General features: G+C 40.5%; 1 protein-coding gene across 5 annotated transcripts in view; it reads right to left on the reverse strand.

Moving 5' to 3' along the window:
* RMND1 (required for meiotic nuclear division 1 homolog) overlaps nucleotides 1-18,411 on the reverse strand; it is a 52,656-nt gene that overhangs the window by 9,771 nt on the left and 24,474 nt on the right. For 4 of the 5 annotated variants that reach the window (XR_002730397.1, XM_023206140.3, XM_023206139.1 and 1 more), the window contains exons 6-10: nucleotides 17,443-17,543; nucleotides 13,494-13,600; nucleotides 12,504-12,568; nucleotides 11,220-11,296; nucleotides 6,944-7,064 (exon numbers count right to left, since the gene is read on the reverse strand). Coding sequence is in view for 3 of the 5 variants with exons in the window: in XM_023206140.3 (XP_023061908.1) it covers nucleotides 6,944-7,064; nucleotides 11,220-11,296; nucleotides 12,504-12,568; nucleotides 13,494-13,600; nucleotides 17,443-17,543 (471 nt within the window). In the remaining 2 variants the exon portion in view is untranslated. Of the gene's footprint in view, nucleotides 1-6,943; nucleotides 7,082-11,219; nucleotides 11,297-12,503; nucleotides 12,569-13,493; nucleotides 13,601-17,442; nucleotides 17,544-18,411 lie in introns of all 5 variants that reach the window. The other variant, XR_002730398.1, reaches the window with a different exon arrangement.

The raw sequence follows: 18,411 nt of genomic DNA on the forward strand, positions 1-18,411 counted from the left end.
TTAGTTGGAGGGAATAAGAAAAGACAATCAGTAGACACTAACATCGAGAAGTATCTGAGGTTAGGTATTATCAGATGATGTTAGAGCAACCATCATAAAAATGACTCAATAAAGAATTTCATATCCAGCCAAACTAAGTTTCATAAGTGAAGGAGAAATAAAATTCTTTACAGATAAGCAAATGCTTAGAGATTTTGTCACCACCAGGCCTGCCTTACAAGAGACCCTGAAGGAAGCCCTAAACATGGAAAGGAACAACCGGTACCAGCCATTGCAAAAACATGCCAAAATGTAAAGACCATCGAGCCTAGGAAGAAACTGCATCAACTAATGAGCAAAATAACCAGTTAATATCATAATGGCAGGATCAAGTTCACACATAGCAATATTAACCTTAAATGTAAATGGACTAAATGCTCCAATTAAAAGACACAGACTGGCAAACTGGATAAAGAGTCAAGACCCATCAGTCTGCTGTCTTCAGGAGACCCATCTCACATGCAGAGACATACATAGGCTCAAAATAAAGGGATGGAGGAAGATCTACCAAGCAAATGGAGAACAAAAAAAAGCAGGGGTTGCAATCCTAGTCTCTGATAAAACAGACTTTAAACCATCAAAGATCAAAAGAGACAAAGAAGGCCATTACATAATGGTAAAGGGATCAATTCAACAGGAAGAGCTAACTATCCTAAATATATATGCACCCAATACAGGAGCACCCAGATTCATAAAGCAAGTCCTTAGAGACTTACAAAGAGACTTAGACTCCCATACAATAATAATGGGAGACTTCAACACTCCACTGTCAACATTAGACAGATCAACGAGACAGAAAGTTAACAAGGATATCCAGAAATTGAACTCATCTCTGCACCAAGCGGACCTAATAGACATCTATAGAACTCTCCACCCCAAGTCAACAGAATATACATTCTTCTCAGCACCACATCACACTTATTCCAAAATTGACCACATAATTGGAAGTAAAGCACTCCTCAGCAAATGTAAAAGAACAGAAATTATAACAAACTGTCTCTCTGACCACAGTGCAATCAAACTAGAACTCAGGACTAAGAAACTCAATCAAAAGCGCTCAACTACATGGAAACTGAACAACCTGCTCCTGAATGACTACTGGGTACATAACGAAATGAAAGCAGAAATAAAGATGTTCTTTGAAACCAATGAGAACAAAGATACAACATACCAGAATCTCTGGGACACATTTAAAGCAGTGTGTAGAGGGAAATTTATAGCACTAAGTGCCCACAAGAGAAAGCGGGAAAGATCTAAAATTGACACTCTAACATCACAATTAAAAGAACTAGAGAGGCAAGAGCAAACACATTCAAAAGCTAGCAGAAGGCAAGAAATAACTAAGATCAGAGCAGAACTGAAGGAGATAGAGACACAAAAAACCCTCCAAAAAATCAATGAATCCAGGAGTTGGTTTTTTGAAAAGATCAACAAAATTGACAGACCGCTAGCAAGGCTAATAAAGAAGAAAAGAGAGAGGAATCAAATAGACGCAATAAAAAATGATAAAGGGGATATCACCACCGACCCCACAGAAATACAAACTACCATCAGAGAATACTATAAACACCTCTACGCAAATCAACTAGAAAATCTAGAAGAAATGGATAATTTCCTGGACACGTACACTCTTCCAAGACTAAACCAGGAAGAAGTTGAATCCCTGAATCGACCAATAGCAGCCTCTGAAATTGAGGCAACAATTAATAGCCTACCCACCAAAAAAAGCCCAGGACCAGATGGATTCACAGCTGAATTCTACCAGAGGTACAAGGAGGAGCTGGTACCATTCCTTCTGAAACTATTCCAATCAATAGAAAAAGAGGGAATCCTCCCTAACTCATTTGATGAGGCCAACATCATCCTGATACGAAAGTCTGGCAGAGACACAACAAAAAAAGAGAATTTTAGACCAATCTCCCTGATGAACATCGATGCAAAAATCCTCAATAAAATACTGGCAAACCAGATTCAGCAGCACATCAAAAAGCTTATCCACCATGATCAAGTGGGCTTCATCCCTGGGATGCAAGGCTGGTTCAACATTCGCAAATCAATCAACGTAATCCAGCATATAAACAGAACCAAAGACAAGAACCACATGATTATCTCAATAGATGCAGAAAAGGCTTTTGACAAAATTCAACAGCCCTTCATGCTAAAAACGCTCAATAAATGCGGTATTGATGGAACGTACCTCAAAATAATAAGAGCTATTTATGACAAACCCACAGCTAATATCATACTGAATGGGCAAAAACTGGAAAAGTTCCCTTTGAAAACTGGCACAAGACAGGGATGCCCTCTCTCACCACTCCTATTCAACATAGTGTTGGAAGTTCTGGCTAGGGCAATCAGGCAAGAGAAAGAAATCAAGGGTATTCAGTTAGGAAAAGAAGAAGTCAAATTGTCCCTGTTTGCAGATGACATGATTGTGTATTTAGAAAACCCCATCGTCTCAGCCCAAAATCTTCTTAAGCTGATAAGCAACTTCAGCAAAGTCTCAGGATACAAAATTAATGTGCAAAAATCACAAGCATTCTTATACACCAGTAACAGACAAGCAGAGAGCCAAATCAGGAATGAACTTCCATTCACAATTGCTTCCAAGAGAATCAAATACCTAGGAATCCAACTTACAAGGGATGTAAAGGACCTCTTCAAGGAGAACTACAAACCACTGCTCAGTGAAATCAAAGAGGACACAAACAAATGGAAGAACATACCATGCTCATGGATAGGAAGAATCAATATCGTGAAAATGGCCATACTGCCCAAGGTTATTTATAGATTCAATGCCATCCCCATCAAGCTACCAATGAGTTTCTTCACCGAATTGGAAAAAACTGCTTTAAAGTTCATATGGAACCAAAAAAGAGCCCTCATTGCCAAGACAATCCTAAGTCAAAAGGACAAAGCCGGAGGCGTCACGCTACCTGACTTCAAACTATACTACAAGGCTACAGTAACCAAAACAGCATGGTACTGGTACCAAAACAGAGATATAGACCAATGGAACAGAACGGAGCCTTCAGAAATAATGCCACACATCTACAACCATCTGATCTTTGACAAACCTGACAAAAACAAGAAATGGGGAAAGGATTCCCTATTTAATAAATGGTGCTGGGAAAATTGGCTAGCCATAAGTAGAAAGCTGAAACTGGATCCTTTCCTTACTCCTTATACGAAGATTAATTCAAGATGGATTAGAGACTTAAATGTTAGACCTAATACCATAAAAACCCTAGAAGAAAATCTAGGTAGTACCATTCAGGACATAGGCATGGGCAAGGACTTCATGTCTAAAACACCAAAAGCAACGGCAGCAAAAGCCAAAATTGACAAATGGGATCTAATTAAACTCAAGAGCTTCTGCACAGCAAAAGAAACTACCATCAGAGTGAACAGGCAACCTACAGAATGGGAGAAAATTTTTGCAATCTACTCATCTGACAAAGGGCTAATTTCCAGAATCTACAAAGAACTCAAACAAATATACAAGAAAAAAACAAACAACCCCATCAAAAAGTGGGGAAAGGATATGAACAGACATTTCTCAAAAGAAGACATTCATACAGCCAACAGACACATGGAAAAATGCTCATCATCACTGGCCATCAGAGAAATGCAAATCAAAACCACAATGAGATACCATCTCACACCAGTTAGAATGGCAATCATTAAAAAATCAGGAAACAACAGGTGTTGGAGAGGATGTGGAGAAATAGGAACACTTTTACACTGTTGGTGGGATTGTAAACTAGTTCAACCACTATGGAAAACAGTATGGCGATTCCTCAAGGATCTAGAACTAGATGTACCATATGACCCATCCCACTACTGGGTATATACCCAAAGGATTATAAATTATGCTACTACAAAGACACATGCACACGTATGTTTATTGTGGCACTATTCACAATAGCAAAGACTTGGAATCAACCCAAACGTCCATCAGTGACAGACTGGATTAAGAAAATGTGGCACATATACACCATGGAATACTATGCAGCCATAAAAAAGGATGAGTTTGCGTCCTTTGTAGGGACATGGATGCAGCTGGAAACCATCATTCTTAGCAAACTATCACAAGAAGAGAAAACCAAACACCGCATGTTCTCACTCATAGGTGGGAACTGAACAATGAGCTCACCTGGACTCGGGAAGGGGAACATCACACACTAGGGCCTATCATGGGGAGGGCGGAGGGGGGAGGGATTGCATTGGGGAGTTATACCTGATATAAATGATGAATTGATGGGTGCTGACGAGTTGATGGGTGCAGCACACCAACATGGCACATGTATACATATGTAACAAAGCTGCACGTTATGCACATGTACCCTAGAACTTAAAGTATAATAAAAAAAAAAAAGCAAAAAAAAAATGTATTAAATAGTACGCAGAAATAAAAAAATGACTCAATAAGCAATTCTGAACACATTTGAAACAAATTAAAAAGCAGGAAGTCTCTGCAAAGAAACAGAAGATACAAAGACAAAAACATGGAAATTTTAGAACTGAAAAATACAATAAATGAAATAAAAAACTCAATGATGGGCAGCAGAATGAATGTAACAGAGGAAGGAATCAATGAACTAGAAGATGAAACAAAGGAAATTACCCAGTCTTAACAGAGACAAAAGATACTGGAAAAGAAGTGAACAGAGCCTCAAAGACCTTGTGAAATGATAAAAGATAAAATGCACATGTCATAGAACTATGAAAGATTTCCTATCAGAAACCATGGAGGTCAGAAGAAAGTGGCATGGCATTTTTCAGGTGCTGAAAGAAAGAAAACTGTCCACCCAGAATCCTATTTCTAGGAAATATCCTTATCCTTCAGGAATGAAGAGAAAATTAATACACTCTCAGATGAAGACAAACTAAGAGAATCTGTCTCACTAGACTTACCTTAAAAGGATGGCTAAATAAAGTTCTTGGAGAAACACAAAACAAAAAACAGTAAGAGAAATCTTAGAATTATCAGAAGGAAAAAAAAAACAGAAAGGATAAAAACATGGGTACCTACAATAGACTTTACTTTTCTTAGTTTTCTAAATTATGTTTGATGGTTGAAGCAAAAATTATAACATTATCTGATTAAGTTTCCTATGTCTGCTGAAGAATAGTTAAGAAAATTATAAATAAGGAAGGGTAAAGGAATATAGAAGAAATAAGGATTTTTTTTTTTCTGCATCCAATCACCCATCAGGAAAATAGATTCTATACTTGATTTAATCTGCAAGATGTTGAAATCAGTAGATTGTAATAAGTTATATACATATGATGTAATAACCAGAGCAACCACTAAATATCTATGCAAAGAGATATACTAAAAAATAACATCAAAATGAAATACCAGAAAATATTTCAGTAACCACAGGAAGACAGAAACTTTGATACAAGCAACAATTTGGAAGGATCCAAGCTGAGGGCATTATGCTCCATGAAGAAAGCCAGTTAAAAAGTCACATGCTGTATGACTCTATATAACATCCTCAAAATGACAAAATTATGGAGATGGAGATTACTCACTGCCAGGGGTTAGGGACAGTCTGGGTAGGGGGAGGATGGTGTGACTATACAGGGTAGCATGAGGAAGAACTGTGTGGTGATAAAATAGCTTTGTGTCTTTTTGTTTTGCTTTTTTGAGATGGAGTCTCGCTGCGACACCCAGGCTGGAGCGCAATGGCACAATCTCAGCTCACTGCAACCTCCACTTCCTGGGTTCAAGCAATTCTGCTGCCTCAGCCTCCCTGTAGCTGGGACTACAGGCATGTACCACCACACCCAGCTAATTTTTGTATTTTTAGTAGAGACAGGGTTTCACCATATTGGCCAGGCTGGTCTTGAACTCTTGGCCTCAAGTGATCTGCCCACCTCTGGCCTCCCAAAGTGCTGGGGTTACAGGCGTGAGCCACTGCACCTGGCACAATTTTGTGTCTTGTTCATGTGGTTGCATGGATCTATAGATGTGGCGAAATGTCACAGAACTATGTGTACACATTTTACTAATGTCACTTTTCTGTTTTCTATGCTCTTTCCATATGTGGTCTACCTCCATCACTACAGCTTTTTTTTTTTTTTTTTTTTGACGCAGTCTCACTCTGTCACCCAGGCTGGAGTGCAGTGGTTCAATCTCAGCTCACTGCAGCCTCCGCCTCCTGGGTTCAAGTGATTCTCTGGCCTCAGCTTGAGTAGCTGGGACTGCAGGTGCGTGCCACCATGCCTGGCTAATTTTTGTATTTTGAGTAGAGACAGGGTTTCGCCATGTTGGCCAGGCTGGTCTCAAACTCCCGACCTCAGGTGATCCACCCACCTTGGCCTCCCAAAGTGCTGGGATTTCTTGATACACGTCTCTCTTCTCGACTTTGCTTCTGCCCTTCTAAATGCCTACATGATGGAGCTAATTGGATATCTTGTTGCTACTCTATAATCTCAGCATCTCCTCTCTGACCTCTCGTTGTTTTTCTGCCTTTCTACTTGTCACCTCCAGGCAAACATCAGTCATCCTTTATTCTTCCTTCCCCATGGTCTGCCATTACCTATCACTTGTCTTACATGATTCTTTCTTAAATTTATTTCTATTCTCACTGTCACCATGACAGATCAGGGGCAGTCAGGAACTCTTGCTTGATACTTGACAAGAGCTTCCTGATGGACCATTAGGCTTCCAAACTCTCATCTTATTCACCAACCTTATCTAGTCTGTAGAGCTAATATCAGAAGATTCTTTGACACAAAAAATTGAAAAGTGACTGTATAGAGGACAAGAAGGGGAAATATAAAGAGATTTGAATGGAAGTCAAACAAGATATTTCTCTGCAAGCAGTTAAACATTCAATTTACAGGCAACAACGTGTCTTTTTCTCTCATTAAGAAAGTGCAAAATACATACCTTAACTCTTCGGGCAATGCTAAGGAATTGACATGTTTTATCATAAAGTCCTTCCAGGTTTTCTCTGTCCCAGTAGAAATCAGGAGTAATCAAGAAGTCTGAACTCAAGTTTATACGGTGCCTTTAAAAAAGGGAAAACTACGACTTTTTATTTATCTTGAATTAAAAATCATTGTTTCTATTATATTTAATATTTACATGGTGCTTTATGAAAACTTTTTTTTTTTTTTTCAAGAGAGAGGGTCTCGCTATGTTACCCGGGATGGAGTGCAGTGGTGATCACAACTCACTGCAACCTGAACTCCTGAGCTCAAGCTGTCCTCCTGCCTCCCATGTAGCTGGAACTACAGGCATGTGGCATTGCATCTGGCTGAAAACATGTGTTAACACTGACCTTTGCAAAATACTTCCAACAAATGTGTGAATAAAATTTACAAATGGGTTTCAAAATTCTGAACCAAATTAATTCAATCTTTAATACCAACGTTATTTATGAAGTAGAAAAAAACTCATTTTGTTTTCAATTTTTATTTTTATTTTTTTTTGAGACAGAGTCGCTCTTGTCACCCAGGCTGGAGTACAATGGCACGATCTCAGCTCACCGCAACCTCCGCCTCTCAGGTTCAAGCGATTCTCCTGCCTTAGCCTCCCAGTTAGCTGGGATTACAGGTGCCCATGCCCGGCTAATTTTTGTATTTTTAGTAGAGACAGGGTTTTACCAAGTTGGCCAGGCTGGTCTCAAACTCCTGACCTCACGTGATCTGCCCACCTCAGCCTCCCAAAGTGCTGGAAGACAGGCGTGAGCCACCATGCCCAGCCTAAGCTTTTTTTCTTAAAAATTTTATGGCCAGCCAGGCGCGGTGGCTCACGCCTGTCATCCCAGCACTTTGGGAGGCCGAGACGGACGGATCACGAGGTCAGGAGATCGAGACCATCCTGGCCAACACGGTGAAACCCCGTCTCTACTAAAAATACAAAAAAAATTAGCCGGGCTTGGTGGCAGGCACCTGTAGTCCCAGCTACTTGGGAGGCCGAGGCAGAAGAATGGCGTGAACCGGGGAGGCGGAGCTTGCAGTGAGCTGAGATCCGGCCACTGCACTCCAGCCTGGGCGACAGAGCGAGACTCCATCTCAAAAAAAAAAAAAAAAAAATTTTACGGCCAGACATGACAGTTCATGCCTGTCATCCCAGCACTTTGGGAGGCCAAGGCAGGCAGATTGCTTGAGTCCGCGAGTTTGAGACCAACCTGGACAGCACGGCGAAACCCTATCTCTACAAAAAAAATACAAAAACTAGCCAGGTGTGGTGGTGCATGCCTGTAGTCCCAGCAACTTGGGAGGCTGAGGTGGGAGGATCACTTGAACCTGGGAGGCAGAGGCTGCAGTGAGCCAAGATTATGACACTGTACTCCAGCTTGGGCAACAGAGTGAGACCCCATCTCAAAAAAAAAAAAAAATTAATATGTACACACTTTTTTGTTGTTTTTCATTAAAAAATTTTTTTCAGAGATAATGTCTTCACATGTCACCCAGTTTGGAGTCCAGTGACACAATCATAGCTTACTGCAACCTCAAACTCCTGGGCTCAAGTGATCTTCCTCCCTCAGCCTCCTGAGCAGATCAAGAAGATATAAACAGGTAAAAATTAATAAATCTTACTCTTATTCTTATCTGTATCTTTCCCTATCAGTAATCCCTTCTAGTTTCCTCTGTATCCTTCCAGTGTTTATGCAAACACTAGACAAGCAAGCATACACATACACACTCTCTTAATTTCTACATTTTAATATAAGAAGTCTGTGCTTACTTTTTTTTTTTTGAGACAGAGTTTCGTTCTCGTTGCCCAGGCTGGAGTGCAATGGCACGATCTCAGCTCACCACAACCTCCACCTCCCGGGTTCAAGCAATTCTCCTGCCTCAGCCTCCCGAGTAGCTGGGATTACAGGCACGCGCCACCACACCCAGCTAATTTTGTACTTTTAGTAGAGACAGGGTTTCTCCATGTTGGTCAGGCTGGTCTCGAATTCCTGACCTCAGGTGATCCACTAGCCTCGGCCTCCCAAAGTGTTGGGATTACAGGCGTGAGCCACCGTGCCCGGCCTTTTTCTTTTTTGAGACAGAATCTTGCTCTGTCGCCCAGGCTGGAGTGCAGTGGTGTGGTCCTGGCTCACTACAACCTTTGCCTCCTGGGTTTAAGCAATTCTCGTGCCTCAGCCTCCCAAGAAGCTGGGATTACAGGCGCACACCACCACTCCTAGCTAATTTTTGTATTTTTGGTAGAGATGGGGTTTCATCATGTTAGCCAGGCTGGTGTCGAGCTCCTGGCCTCAAGCAATCCACCTGTCTCAGCCTCCCAAAGTGCTGGGATTACAGGTGTGAGCCACTGCGCCTGGTCTTACACTTAGATATTTAACTAAACAAAAATCTAAGTTATAAAAGTACACATAAGCAGATGTAGTGGCTCACACCTGTAATCCCAGCACTTTAGGAGGCCAAGGGAGGAGGATGGCTTGAGCAAGGGTTTGAGACAATGTCTCTATAAATGATTTTTAAAATTAGCTAGATGTGGTAGATCACTCCTGTGGTCCCAGCTACTCACGAGGGTGAGGCAGAAGGAATCCCTGAGCCCAGGAGATCAAGGCTTCAGTGACCTATGATCACGCCACTGCACTCTAGTCTGGGTGACAGGACGAGACCCTGACTTAAAAAGAAAAAGTAACACATACATACTAGTTCATGATTAAAAAAAAAAAAGGAGACTATCCTAGAGAAGGATTCAGAAAAATAGTGGTAGGCCCTCTTATGCTACCACACGACTCAAAGCCTTTATTCTCCCCAAGGACAGGCCTGTAGAGACACTTTGCTGGGTCCTTCCAGATCTTTCTGTATTCATACATGCATGTGTGTGTAAGCAAATACATGTATATGTGTATGCATATAAAGATAAACATGAATATTTTTATTTGCTTACACAAATGGGATCATACTCTATATAAATTTAGATTTAGTTTTTTAATCTAATATTATTTGCCACGTTTATTTTCACAGATGTATCACATTCCTTGTATTAACAAATAAGCATTTTAATTGTACAAGTAAGAAAACAGGATAATAAAAGTAAGCCTTTATAGAAACTGTTCACAAACCTACGTATATTTAGTCCTAACTATTCAGTTTGGATATTATAATTCACTAATATCAAATTCTACTTGCATGACCAAGAGAACACGAGAGAAGAATCTCTGTACCCTACTTCTCAGAGAATTTGAGGCTTCAGATCTGCTACAGGATGCTCCTGATGGATGGGTTTTTAATTTTTGCTGGCACCCTGAACTAGAGGTCCTGAGCTATGAGAGATACATAGACAATGAAACACTGTACCACTTCTCCTCTCCAGGCAGAGCGTCTAAGGAGAATGTGGAAAAATAAGTCTTAGGTGAACATTTGCAATGAGCTCTGGTAACTCACTCCACATGCTAGAAGGGATAAACTGCACAATGCTGCCTGTGAGAAAAACACCAACATCTGGGATGTTTTATTCCATAAATCCTGGGACAACTACAAGAATAAAATAAGCTGAAAACCTTTCCAGACACTTATTTAAATGATTCATCAGTTTTTAGACATAGTTATTCCCATTTTACCATCTCGAGGCATCTTAAAATTAATGGTGTCTGACAGGTGGCAGTTGAGACTTACTTGTCTTTGCCTTAAATAATTTATTTTCTTATGCTCTCCTTTTCATATATGCCTAAGAGGGAATGTGATATAATTTATATCCAGCTAAGACTAAAAGCTATTTCAGTAAGTGTAAAATTTTAATCCTCTGATAAAAAAAGTATTGTCATAGTTTAACTGGCAGCAGTTTTTCTCTCCAGTGGCATCTTGGTGTCTCAGATTCAAAGAAACTTTTCTGTAGCAATTAGGTCTAGTTAGCATTAGGATGCAGTGATACAGTTTTACAGAGAATTCCCATTAACCAAATTCAGGAATATGTCTTTCTACCTTCAAAGAACATCTACTGTGTTCCTTAATGTGGGTTTAATGTAGATGAATCATGATCTCTTTTGCACATGCATAATTTCTTTCAGTACAGTCTTAACATAGCCCAACTACTTCTAATGGGTAAGAGTTCTCCCTGCTTATAACCAATGAAATGAAAACAGCTACAATTTCCATAAAGGTGTAAATGTTTGCTCTTTACCACAGAACTATGGGAATGTTTTCTTGAGATTGTTAAATATATGAAATATTTTATTAAGAGAGAAAACTTTTACCTTAGGGCAAAGAGTTCCCCGATTTTCTGCATGACTTCTTCATGAGATAGTTTCACTTTCTTCCCAGCTTTTAAAGCCTAGTTGAGAGGGAATCAAAAAACCAAAACACCATGTATCTCTCTTTCTAATAAGCATTTGGTCAACAGGGCAAAATCTGAAGTGGCACGATATGGATCCTATGTAAATATTTTTTAGGATGGCTGTCTCCCAGATTAATGTCTTAACTCACCTTGAAATTTCATAACTTTATTAGGTAGAAATTGTATATTCCCTTCTCATCAGCATTTCATATGAGATATACATTCCTAATCTCTTAGTGGAAAAGCAGGGCCTCCTTTCCGAAGTATAATTAGATTACTCTTTCACAATAAAGATAGTTAATTACAATAAAATGATTTTTAATGTATACTGAAATGTTAATATAACTTTATATGTATTTTCCATGTCACTGGTTTTCTCATAATTTATCACTTTCTTAAATCAGGAAAAGTGGTCATAATTTCCTTTCTTAGAGAGGAAACATTTCACTTTTTTCTTTAATTCAGTTACATTAAAAATACTGCAACTGATGGGCATGGTGGCTCATGGCCTGTAATGCCAGCACTTTGGGAGGCCAAGGCTGGAGGACTGCTTGAGCCCAGGAGTTCAAGACCAGCCTGGGCAACATGGCCAGACCCCATTTCAATTATATTAATATTAAAAAAAAAAATACTGCACCAACAGAGGAAAACAATTTGAAGTTTTAAAAAGTAAAAAATAATCAATATGAAGTTTCTTATTTTGCCATTTTACATGCAACTGGGAGTTCTAGTTTGCTTAAGTTTAGTGTAGCTTTCTTATTGTTTATAATAATTTTGTTGTACTCCTAAACAATCGGCCCTCTATAAGTTCTGCAACTGCAGATTCAACCAACTGCAAATTGATAATATTTAGAGAAAAAAGAATGGCTGCATCTGTACTGAACACGTACAAACTCTTTTTTCTTGTCATTATTTTCTAAACAATACAGTACAACAACTATTTACATGGTATTTACATTATATTAGGTATTATAAGTAATCTAGAGATGGTTGAAAGTATACGGGAGGATATGCAAAGGTTATAGGCAAATATTTACATTTTATATCAGGGACTTGGGCATTGGTAGATTCTGGTATCCAGTGGGGTCTTGGAACAAATCTCCCATGGATACTGAGGGACAACTATGTATTGTTATATTGGGAAATTCATATTTTTTCCATATAAAAATCAATCCTTGAATAAGCATAAAATTGATATAATTACCTCAGGAATTGACTGAATAGATTCAATAAATTTATCCAGTGATGCTTCCCAAATTGCCAGTTTTACTGGGAAAAAAATTAATAATGGAACATTTCTTTATCATCATATTCACATTTATATAAAATACGTAATTGCATAGTATCTTCACTACTATTTCAATAACAGGTTAAGAAAAAGTACTTAAAAAAAAAACCTTGAAAATATAACTTAAGAACAGTTCATTATCATAAAGGACAGAATTAAAGTGGATAGAGGAAACTGAATCGCTTCCCATGAACTGTTGGTAGACCAAAACTACGTGTAGTAGAATTCTTGATTTTCTAATATTACATCTTGGAAACTGAGGAGGGTAGGGTACACCTTGATACCATGGGTAGCTCTGCAGGAGGGACTAAGACTTTCCTGGCCTCTCCTTTACTCCTCAGGATGAGGACTAAAACTCAGAAATCTCCGAAGCCCCTCAGGGTGGGATGGACAGGATGCTGCGGCAGCCATCTAAGGTAGACTGCTGGCGAAAGACATTCTTAAAGAACTTCTATCGTTTTATTCGGGACATGGATGTTTCAGAACAAACTTACAGCCACTGTGACTCTGGGTCCCATTGCTATGAAACACTAGAGTATGTTTTTCTACACCGGGACCTGTGCCCAGTCACACAAGGCTGGGCATCTCTGTCTGGATTACAGACTATCTAAGAATAACAATTTCATAGAGAGAAGAGAAAAAAACAAAAGCTAATATAATCATCTAAAAACTACTTTTGGAAAGGTTAAGCTTTATTAATACAATTAATAAGGAATGAGTAACTTCAGCACAGTACTACCTTTTATACCAGATATTTTTTCTGACAGAGGCAAACAAAGGAAAAGGAATGCTAAGCCTTTGTTGAGTATTCTGAAAATATACTTCAAAAATCATTACTACATTTTTAAACTTCCCTCAGTGAAATGACAGCTGTAGTACCCTATCCTATAAGCAGTAGGAACTTACCAGAAAGGCAGAGAGCATTGGAGAAAGCAAACTTCTCTAGAATGGCATCATCTAAATCCAGCTCTGAATTTAACTTGATTTCCCCCCTGTGAAGTTTTGACTGTCCCCTGTGAAAAGCAAAAAGATAACACCTAAACTTAAAAAGCACTTTAACTTTTCCTTTGAAAAAGACACCATATCATCTTTCTGGAGGTCATTTTGACAATTTGTATCAGGAGTGTTACAAATGTTCTCATACCCTTTGGTCCAAGTAATTCCCCCTCTAGGAGTTTATCCTAAGGAAATAATCTAAGATGCAAAGAAAAATTTGTGCACAAGAAAACTTTTTTTTTTTTTGAGACAGAGTCTCACTGAGCCGCCCAGGCTAGAGTGCAGTGGTGCGATCTCAGCTCACTGCAACCTCCGTCTCCTGGGTTCAAGTGATTCTCCTGCCTCAGCCTCCCCCGTAGCTGGGATTACAGGCGTGTGTCACCATGCCCAGCTAATTTTTTTTGTATTTTTAATAGAGATGGAATTTCACCATGTTGGCCAGGCTGGTCTCGAATTCCTGACTTCAAATGATCCACCCACCTCAGCCTCCCAAAGTGGTGTGATTACAGGCGTGCGCCACCTCGCCCAGCTGAAAACTTTAAAAAATGGTCAGTGTTTAAGAGTAAAAAATTAGGAAAGAAACTAAATGTTCAGTAGGGGTTGGCTCAGTAATAGTCACTCCACACAAGAAAAACTTAAAAGTGTGCTGTGGAAGGATAGTTAATAAAAAGGAGAACATTCACAGTAAATTTCTATGTGAAAAAATGCTCCATATAAAACTATATATGGAGTGTAACTAAACTCACACTGACATGGTGGGGTTGGGGAGGGAGACAAGTAAGTTGTGAAAATGAATATGTGACTGTGGAGAACCCTGGACAGGGGATGGGGGAAGAGGGGAATGTGTAAATATAAACATCACAAGTAAATGGTAAAAATACAGGGTAAACCTTCACAAAAGATGTCAGACAAGAAGAGACGGCCAAAGGGGGGGGACAAGGGGCCTGATGGAGGGCTGAGAGGTGGCATCTGCTATGACAGCCTCAGATGGAGGAAGGAAAGCAAAGACAGCAGTCACGAGAGATTTTTTTTTTTTTTTTTTTTTTTTCTCCTTGAGACGGAGTCTCTCTGTCGCCCAGACTAGAGTGTAGTGGCATGATCTTAGCTCACTGCAACCTCCACCTCCTGGATTCAAGCGACTCTCCTGCCTCAGCCTCCTAAGTAGCTAGGATTACAGGCATGCACCACCACACCCCGCTAATTTTTATATTTGTAGTAGAGACAGGGTATCACCATGTTGGCCAGGCTGGTCTCGAACTCCTGACCTCAAGTGATCTGCCCACCCTGGCCTCCCAAGTGTTGGGATTACCGACATGAGCCACTGTGCTCAGCCATAAGAGGCTTTATGAGTGAGCTTGGCCCATGCCACAGAGCTGAGCAGATCCCTGGAATCGTGGCAGAACTCAAATAATAACCATGTAGGTGGCAGCCAGGACAGTGTTTCTGACAAAACAAAATAGCTGACTGGGATCCTAAGCACTGAGGATTTTACTCCTCACAGACTGTGCGGATAAGCGTACACACACACACAAGGGTCTAGTAAGCAGTGGTTTGATACGGAAGTATTAGGTTGGTGGAAAAGTCATCACGGTTTTTGCCATTGTAATGTAAACCTAATAGAACACAGAAAGGGGATTCACAGGAGCCATATCCGCAGGCCAAGGGCTGAATAACCACTAAAGATAACAAAACTACGGGCTGCTCATTTGCTGTCTCTTTCAGGTTTACATTCTTACCTCTGACTGCAGCCGCCACTGGGCTCAGGCTGACTCACAGTCAGGTGCCCTTTGGCTAGACAGGATTCAATAAATCTCATCTGAAAGCCAGTTAGCTGCAATTATAGGGTTTTTCTCAGGATTAAATGAAATAATGCATGGAAGGCACTTACTTAGAAAACTGTGGCTGGGTGCAGTGGCTCACACCTGTAATCCTAGCCCTTTGGGAGGCTGAGGTGGGTGGATCATGAGGTCAGGAGTTCAAGACCAGCCTGGCCAAGATGGTGAAACCCCATCTCCACTAAAAATACAAAAATTAGCCAGGCGTGGTGGCAGGCGCCTGTAATCCCAGCTACTCGGGAGGCTGAGGCAGAGAATTGCTTGAACCCAGAGGCGGAGGTTGCAGTGAGCTGAGATCACGCCACTGCATTCCAGCCTGGGCGACAGAGAGAGGCTCTGTCTCCAAAAAAAAAACCAACAACAAAAAACCGTGACTGGCCCTATTGGTGCTAGGTGCTGATTACTCAGCTCTTATCCCCATCTGGTCTTTCTATAGCTGGTCTCTGTCTCTCTTCCAAATCTTCCCAAAGCTCTGCTTTTAATGCTTTTTCTGTTCTTTTTTTTTTTTGGAGACAGTGTCTCACTCTGTTGCACAGGCTGGAGTGCGGTGGTGCGATCTCGGCTCATGACAACCTCCGCCTCCCAGGTTCAAGCAATTCTCCTCCTCCGCCTCCCAAGTAGCTGGGATCAGACGCCTGTCATGACACCTGGGTAATTTTTGTATTTTTAGTAGAGATGGGGTTTCACCATGTTGGCCAGGCTGTCTTGAACTCCTGACTCAGGTGATCTTCCCACCCTGGCCTCCCAAAGTGCTGAGATTACAGGTGTGAGTCACCGTATCTGGCCAACACTACCTTTCTTAAGAACTTGCAAAGACTCATATTCCACTGGACAGGTAACTCCATGAGGAAAAAGACACTACCATCTTGTTCATACCGCCTCTGTCTCAGCCCTAATATCTCTTCATTTTTTCCCTCTGGCTGAGTCAGGAAAATCAGCTAGAACGTTGCCTACCCATACATCTTAGTGAAAATGGTACATCAGGTCCCACTTCTTCCAGCATCCACACCTCTACAAGTGGGTCTCTCAGATTGCCCCTCACTATACTTCCTTTTTATACCACCCCCACCCCAAAATCAATAGGAAAAAACTGGATTAAGAGAAAAATTTACTGGAATAATTTGATAGGTTCATTTGATAAAAGGATACTATTTTATTAGATTATGCTGCTTAGAAACTTAAAATTTCCATTTTGGGGCTATACTATTGACTTGTTTTAACTTGTGGATAGCCTGAGAAGTTCAAAAAACTATGTTTATCTTCTAATATTTATTATATGGTTTAGACTTTGTATTTGTACCAGTAACCTTTTTCCCTTTTTTTTTGAGATGGAGTTTCACTCTCGTCACCTGGCTGGAGTGCAATGGCGTGATCTCGGCTCACTGCAACCTCCGCCTCCCGGGTTCAAGCAATTCTCCTGTCTCAGCCTCCCGAGTAGCTGAGATTACAAGCTCCCACCACCATAACTAGCTAATTTTTGTATTTTGTAGTAGAGACCGGGTTTTCCATGTTGACCAGGCTGGTCCTGAACTCCTGACCTCAGGTAATCCACCTGCCTCAGTCTCCCAAAGTGCTGGGATTACAGGTGTGAGCCTCTGTGGCTGGCCACTTTTTTCTTAAAATGAAGCTTCCAGGCAAGGTCCAGTGGCTCACACCTGTAATCCCAGCACTTTGAGAAGCTGAGGCGGGCGGATCACAAGGTCAAGAGATCGACACCATCCTGGCCAACATGGTGAAACCCCGTCTCTACTAAAAATACAAAAAATTAGCTGGGCGTGGTGGTGCACGCCTGTAGTCCCACCTACTTGGGAGGCTGAGGCAGGAGAATTGCTTGAACCCGGGAGGCAGAGGTTGCAGTCAGCCGAGATCGCACCACTGCACTCCAGCCTGGGTGACAGAGCAAGACTTTGTCTTAAAAAAAAAAAAAAAAAAAGTTTCCATATGCATAATAATTTGTCTCCTCTATTGCTTTACCTAATTTATTCCAAGTGCCCCTTTCATAAATTTGATGAAAAGCTGCTTACTCTATTTTTACGTAGTTAAGTTCTTCATTTTCCCAGTGTACCAGTGCGATTTCATAGGGCTGAATTTCATGTTTTTCTAGAATTTTCATCACATGCTTCATCTAGAAGAAAAGGAAGATTAACTTGAAATCATAACTGACTCCCTCAGTTCAAGTATGTTATGATTTTAATGCTTACAACAGTCTTCATTACACTTACAGGCATTATTTCTGTTGCATGTTTTTAAGGAAAAGGCAAATCAAATCCATTGTGATACTAAAGTAATCAGGATGACATGTTCATTTGTTTTTACATTTGGAAAACACGGATGAGAATGGAAAAGAAAATCAAGGTTATCATTATCCCACAACCCAAAGAAAATCACTAGTAATATTATAATTTGTATTCTTTAAATCTCTTTAATAATCCCAGCACTTTGGGAAGCAGAGGCATGTGGATCCTTGAGCTCAAAAGTTCAAGACCAGCCTGGGCAACATGGCAAAACCCTGTCTCTACAAAAAAATACAAAAATTATCTGGGTGTGGTGGCACACACCTGTAGTCCCAGCTACCTGAGAGGCTGGCTTGAGCCTGGCAGGTGGAGGTTGCAGTGAGCCAATATCAGGCCACTGCACTCCAGCCTGTGTGACAGAGCAAGACCCTATCTCAAAAAAAAGAAAAAAGAAAAGTAAAGCCCAGCATACTGATGAAAGATTAAGCCACACAGGTGTGGGAAGTGATCATCTCTTTCTCTCTGCCCTACTGAAATCCTAATCCCCACAGGCAACCATGATTAAACTTGGTGCATATCCTTCCAGACTTTTTATGTGTATATATGTACCTATTTATGCTGCTTTTTATGTAAACTAGGATCATATTATGCACATGAACATTTTCAACACGATTTTCCTTTTTTTTTTTTTTTTTTTTTGAGACGGAGTCTCGCTCTGTGGCCCAGGCTGGAGTGCAGTGGCCGGATCTCAGCTCACTG

This window comes from Piliocolobus tephrosceles, chromosome 5 (assembly GCF_002776525.5).
Source record: "Piliocolobus tephrosceles isolate RC106 chromosome 5, ASM277652v3, whole genome shotgun sequence".
NCBI classification, from domain to species: Eukaryota; Metazoa; Chordata; class Mammalia; order Primates; family Cercopithecidae; genus Piliocolobus; species Piliocolobus tephrosceles.